The sequence below is a fragment of the Cibotium barometz genome, chromosome 47 (assembly GCF_041138505.1).
Source record: "Cibotium barometz isolate CiBa-2024 chromosome 47, ASM4113850v1, whole genome shotgun sequence".
Classification (NCBI taxonomy): Eukaryota; Viridiplantae; Streptophyta; class Polypodiopsida; order Cyatheales; family Cibotiaceae; genus Cibotium; species Cibotium barometz.
In genome coordinates this window covers 47026878-47032391 of record NC_141092.1, presented here as the reverse complement: position 1 = coordinate 47032391, position 5514 = coordinate 47026878, and the positions used below count along the sequence as shown (strand labels likewise).

Sequence of the window (5514 nt, the reverse complement as noted above, 5' to 3'; positions counted from 1 at the left end):
TTCATTTCCTAGTTTGATCAACGTTGAAGTTTATGCTTTGGAGATGGAGTTTATCGATAGATCCTTTTATAGATATCAAGTCAAGCAAGGAAGATAGTAAAGGGTTTCCTATCATTCCAAATTATGGGCCACCCAAAGGTTGTCTTCAAGCCTCAAAATCTTCCATTAAAGGTGAGAGGTATGGAAGTATGAAGATTAGACATCTTCTTGTTGATGGTTCAAATCTTGAGCATGCTATGAATTTTCAAAAATTGTTCACAACGTATATTATCAAAGATTTGACCAAAAGATTTGTGGACAATTTAGTTTTGGCTTGCTTGAAAGTGCTATCTCCCTTTTGCTATCCTTCAGTTCCTAAACTGATGAAGTTTTTTGGAGGTGAAGGACTAGATACTTTGGTATCATTCTATGGTGAAAGCAAGACAATGCTAGATGGAGGTGTTTCACATGTGATCTTATTGGATCCAAGAATATTGACGAGTGAATTTCAAATATTAAAAATTCAAGTTGTCTCACTGATTGGAGAGCTTGGAATATGAGAGATACACGTCATTGATTACTAATAATCAACATTACATGGATCCTTGCTCAAGTTGGCTTTATTACAATGTTGTAGCACAATAATTTGTGAGTGCAGTTGAGTTTGATTTCATTAATGCAAGAACTCTTTGGCGTGATGATGTGGAAACAACTCATCATGTTTATGCCGATAACCAATGAAATGTAACTTTTTTACATAATAGTATTTCATAGTCTTTTGTTTCAAATGTTGAAAGATACTTTTCTCACCAATGAAATAACTTTTTTACATAGTACTTTTTAGTCTTTTATTTCAATTGTTGAATTCGGATTAAGTAACTTTATTGATTTACTAGAAGCAACAAGACAAGGGGTGGCATTTGCTTAATTAGAAAAGCTCAGAAGCATATTATTGGCCACTGCTGATGAGACAATAAGACTCAATATCATTTCATCAATGATAAGTTGCAAGGTTGTTTTTTTTATGATCCTTGTCTTTTCTTTTTATTTCTCACTTTCTTGCTCTCTTCTTTTCTCACCACACAATACCTTGTCTTTTCTTTCTTTTAAAAATACGTTCTCTTAATTGATCATTTCAACTTTTACTACTTCCGTTTCTTTTTCTTCTATTTCTTAATTTCTTGCTCTCAGCACTACTCTTGATTCTTAAGCTTCATTAAAATGATGGTGTGCTTGAGACTATTGATATTTTATGTGAGCTTTTTTTTCGTTTATTAAAGGCTTTCTACTTTGTTATGAACCACCCTAGCCCCACCATAGCATTTACACTCTTGCCTTCTGCGCACCTCTATAAGTTATAAAAAAAAGCTTGGCATTTAGTCAGTGCTCGAAAAAAAACCGAGTTTAATGTAATATCACCTTCAAATTTTAAAAAACATTTGCAAATTTATACTTGGCATTTAGTGAGTGCTTGAAAAAACCGAGTTTAGTGTAATATCACCTTTAAAGTTTAAAAAATACATGCAAATTTATAGCTCGAAGGTGCCAATACGTGCAAAATTTGAGGGAAGATAGTACAAATATCTTCAAAAATAAAAAAATCTCTTTATTGATAATTTGTTAATTTTATATGTGAAGGTTTTCCAACAAAATAGTTTTTTTTTGGAGCACTGCATTTAGTGTGCATTTTAGTAATGAACCTGGGCGGCGCTGTCTTAAGTCCCGACAACAACTAGCCCACACATTCTTCTGGAGGCAGCAAGACGATGGCCGAGCAACGGCAGCAGCTGGACCCTTGGCCTCATGTGGACGTCCTGTATTCCGCTATAGCATCACAGAGAGGGGTCCAGCTGCCAGCAAGAACCGGCGAATTAAACATAGGAGCCCTCGCATGTACTCATAATCATGTGTTTGTTGATATGCGCAGCTCTCGGTACTCACGCGAGATGCTTCGGAGATATGCGCAGCTCTCGGTACTCACGCGCGATGCTTCGGAGATAGGTGGAGGTTAATGGACGGACCTTGGTGCTTATAAAAGCCCATAGGTTATCCCTAAGATTTGCCCAAGAGCTCAATTTTCATCACTACTAAAAGCAGCTCTATAAGCAGCTATGCCCAACAATATGTACCCAACAACTGCCAAGCTTGCAGCGCTCACGTTGGTAGTGCTGGTAGCGTTGATATGGGCGGGTGTGGGCGTGGGTGCTGCGAGGGAGAAGGGGTGTGGTCTGTCGTGCAATAGCGACGACGACTGCCCCGGGCAGCTGTTCTGTAACAACGATGGCCAATGCTCCGACGACCCGCAGGTGGGAACTCAACAGTGCGACGCCGGTGGCGACGACGAAAATGACGGCTGCAAGCCAGAGTCTTTCTTGCAGGGCACCGGCCAGTCTTGCAACCAGGACTACAACGCCGACTGCTGCCAGTCCGGAACGCAATACCCACAGTTCGAGTGCTCACCTAATGTGACCGCCCACACGCCCGCCAACCTTACCGTCAACGACTTTAGCGACGGCGGCGACGGCGGCGGTGCATCGGCCTGCGACGGCAGCTTTCACGATGCCTCGGAGCGCGTGGTGGCGCTCTCCACCGGGTGGTTCGATGGCGGTAGCCGCTGCAACCAGAAGATCCGCATCTTCTCCGCCCTCAACGGCAAGAGCGTCGAGGCCACCGTGGTGGACGAGTGCGACTCGTTCAACGGCTGCGACGAGGAGCACGACTTCCAGCCCCCTTGCGACTTCGACATCGTCGACGCCTCCCGCGCAGTGTGGGATGAGCTCGGCATCTCTGAAGACGATCCGGAGTTCGGCTTCACGCAGGTGACCTGGACCGACGCGTAATCTAATAACGAATTGAGTAGCAGTACCAACGGGTAACGAGATCATGCCATTGTTTCTAAGAAATTCTTTGTAATAATGAATTGAGAAAAACACCGTCCTTCAGTGTGATTTTCACGGTTCAACTAGTTTTGAAGTTAAAGATTCCAAATTAAAATTGGTTAAACCATGCATTTTTTTCAATAGCATTTTTTCAATAAAAACTGATTGGAGGTGAAAGAGATATATATGCATGCATTTTTTCAATAAAAATTGATTGGAGGGGGGAGAAATAGCCTAGGGTAAAGGCTCTTGCCCTACACTACAATGGCCTAGGTACAATAATGTGTTAGTAAAAACAACTATTAATTACACCGTGATGATCTTTAAAATGTATACAAAAGAAAACATTGCGAAAAGAACAAAGAACAAGAAATAAAGGTCCCAAGAACCACATGCCCGAACTAGGTAAGCAAAATACACCGAGCAAGTGCTAATAAGGAGGCCTACCAAAGACTTTCAAAACAACTATAGGAGGGGGTGATATAGTTATATGTATTAGCAAAAACACCTACTAATTACACCATGATGACCTTCAAAATGTATACTATAACACAAAAGAAAACAAAAGAACAAGAAATAAAGGTCCCAAGAACCACAAGACCCAAAATACACACAGCAAGTGCTAATAAGAAGGCCTACCAAAGACTGCCATGAGCTTGCAAGAGGCTAAGGTATCCTTACGTATGTACAACTAGATGGAGAGCCACCCAAGGTAAGGTATAAACACTTGCAAAGTTGACACTTCCCCCCCAAAAAAAAAGAACAGCACCATAAGCTACGTTCTTCTAAGAACCCAACTAATAATCCATTAGCAACCAAGCGCAATTGAATATAAGCAGGTTCCAAAAAAAAGAAAGCGACCCAACTTATGTATATGAAGGCATGTCGTGTCTATATGGTAGAATCTGTGAGACTAATACATCAATTTGTTATAACACATCCTTACAGGTATCACTTCGAAAGAGATAACTATGTCCTGCAAAATACAAAACATGGCTTAGTAATGTTCTTAGCAATGTTAGCCACATATTTTGATGACACCATTATCATGCATTACCCAGCAAAGCTGTCATGGCTAGTTGAAGCCAACTCATTTAATAGCACCAATAGCATTCCCAAACAACCGACCACTCTTGAAACACCACAACTCCCAAAGACACAAGTATACTTGACTTTACCCAAGTGTATTGCGTTCTTGAGCAAGGTTCATTTCCTCTCCCCAAAAGATAATGAGACCATGAAATTCTATTACCAAAAACCCCAAGTACCCATGTATTCATCTCAATCCACATATTTCTGATAGGTTAGGAAAAAGCATGCTAAGAGTCCTCCAACCTCCAATCTTGCATCTTAGACAGCATCTTGGGCATTTGTCAGAGGTTATATTCCTATCATGAATGTACAATTTGAATCCAAAGGTAAAGCAACCATGAGAAACCTCCATAATGTTAGCCACACTGAGTTACCACCATTCGTAACCACGCCATGTGATAAATAATATAAGATTATGGGACCTAGCTAAGCCTATATATATTGCCGCTAAGAAGGAATTTGTATTATACATAGCCTAGATATTAGCTTAACTAGCTTTTAGCTGTCATCACATACCATTAGCTAGGCACTTGTAAATATGAGGCTATATATAAATGAGATATTTTTAATAATGAGAAAGGACATAATTCTTTTATCAGAATAATTGAGCCTATGTTTCCCTAGAGCTCTTGGTATTACATGCTTCTTCTTTGTTTTAGTGGCTTCTTCTTTGTTCTAACACGCTTGTGGATTGTGGTGTATACATGGAGTGGTTTGCTGACTTACTTCTCTCCTTCTCAATCCATCTCCACCTATGTCTCTCTCTTTGCATGCACGTAGGCATAGCACTTACCATAGGTCTATCCCTCATTGCTCCTCACCCTCTCAAAAGGAATCACTCGTGGAGGTGACACCATTATTGGTAGGGTTGAAGCCTCTAGCTTCCTCACATCGGGGGGTTGGCATTTGCTTATCCAAACACTTACATTTCTTCACCTCTTTCCCTCTCCTCATGTAAGGTTCAAGCTTCCCCCATTTGGTGAACTCTTTGTCACTTGCTAGGGAGCAATGTTAGTTTAGGGTTTCCTTGCATTATTTCTCATTAGGAGTCCATTGATTTGCTTGGTCTGGATGTAAATCTATTGTTTTTTGTGCTGATTGGAGCTGTTTTTTGTTTTTTTTGGTTTATTTAAGCAATGGAGATGTCGAGTTTACCACATACTTTTAGTTGCCCACATGAGCATGTAAGTGCTCATGCCAATTTGAAGCTGCCTTTAAGGATTTGTACACATTCTCTCTCTACAAAAATGGACTCATGGTGAAATTTTTGTAAATCAACTCAAAAGTGAGCGGAGTTTGTGCATTTGGAATCTACTCTTCGCCAATGATATATACCATGACGAGAAATGTTGCATATTCAAGAAGTCCCCAAATTTGGTGATGATGTGGACTTCTTGAATATGCAACATTTCCCGTCATGCTATATATCATTGGAAAGGTCGTTGCGTGCCACATCATCACCAAATTTGGGGACTTCTTGAATATGCAACATTTCCCGTCATGCTATATATCATTGGAAAGGTCGTTGCATGCCACATCATCACCAAATTTGGGGACTTCTTGA

At 40.5% G+C, this 5514-nt stretch overlaps 1 protein-coding gene across 1 annotated transcript; it reads left to right on the top strand.

Annotated features, from left to right (window-relative positions):
• Positions 1 to 2090: 2090 nt before the first annotated feature.
• On the top strand, positions 2091 to 2839 carry LOC147611773 (kiwellin-1-like). Its single transcript, XM_086784953.1, has one exon. The coding sequence runs from the start codon at positions 2091 to 2093 to the stop codon at positions 2817 to 2819; it is 729 nt and encodes a 242-aa protein (XP_086641079.1). The 3' UTR covers positions 2820 to 2839.
• Positions 2840 to 5514: the final 2675 nt, after the last annotated feature.

What these genes read in the sequence shown, in the direction of transcription:
- LOC147611773 (XM_086784953.1), top strand. Translation starts at nt 2,091, where the DNA reads ATGCCCAACAATATGTACCCAACAACTGCCAAGCTTGCAGCGCTCACG.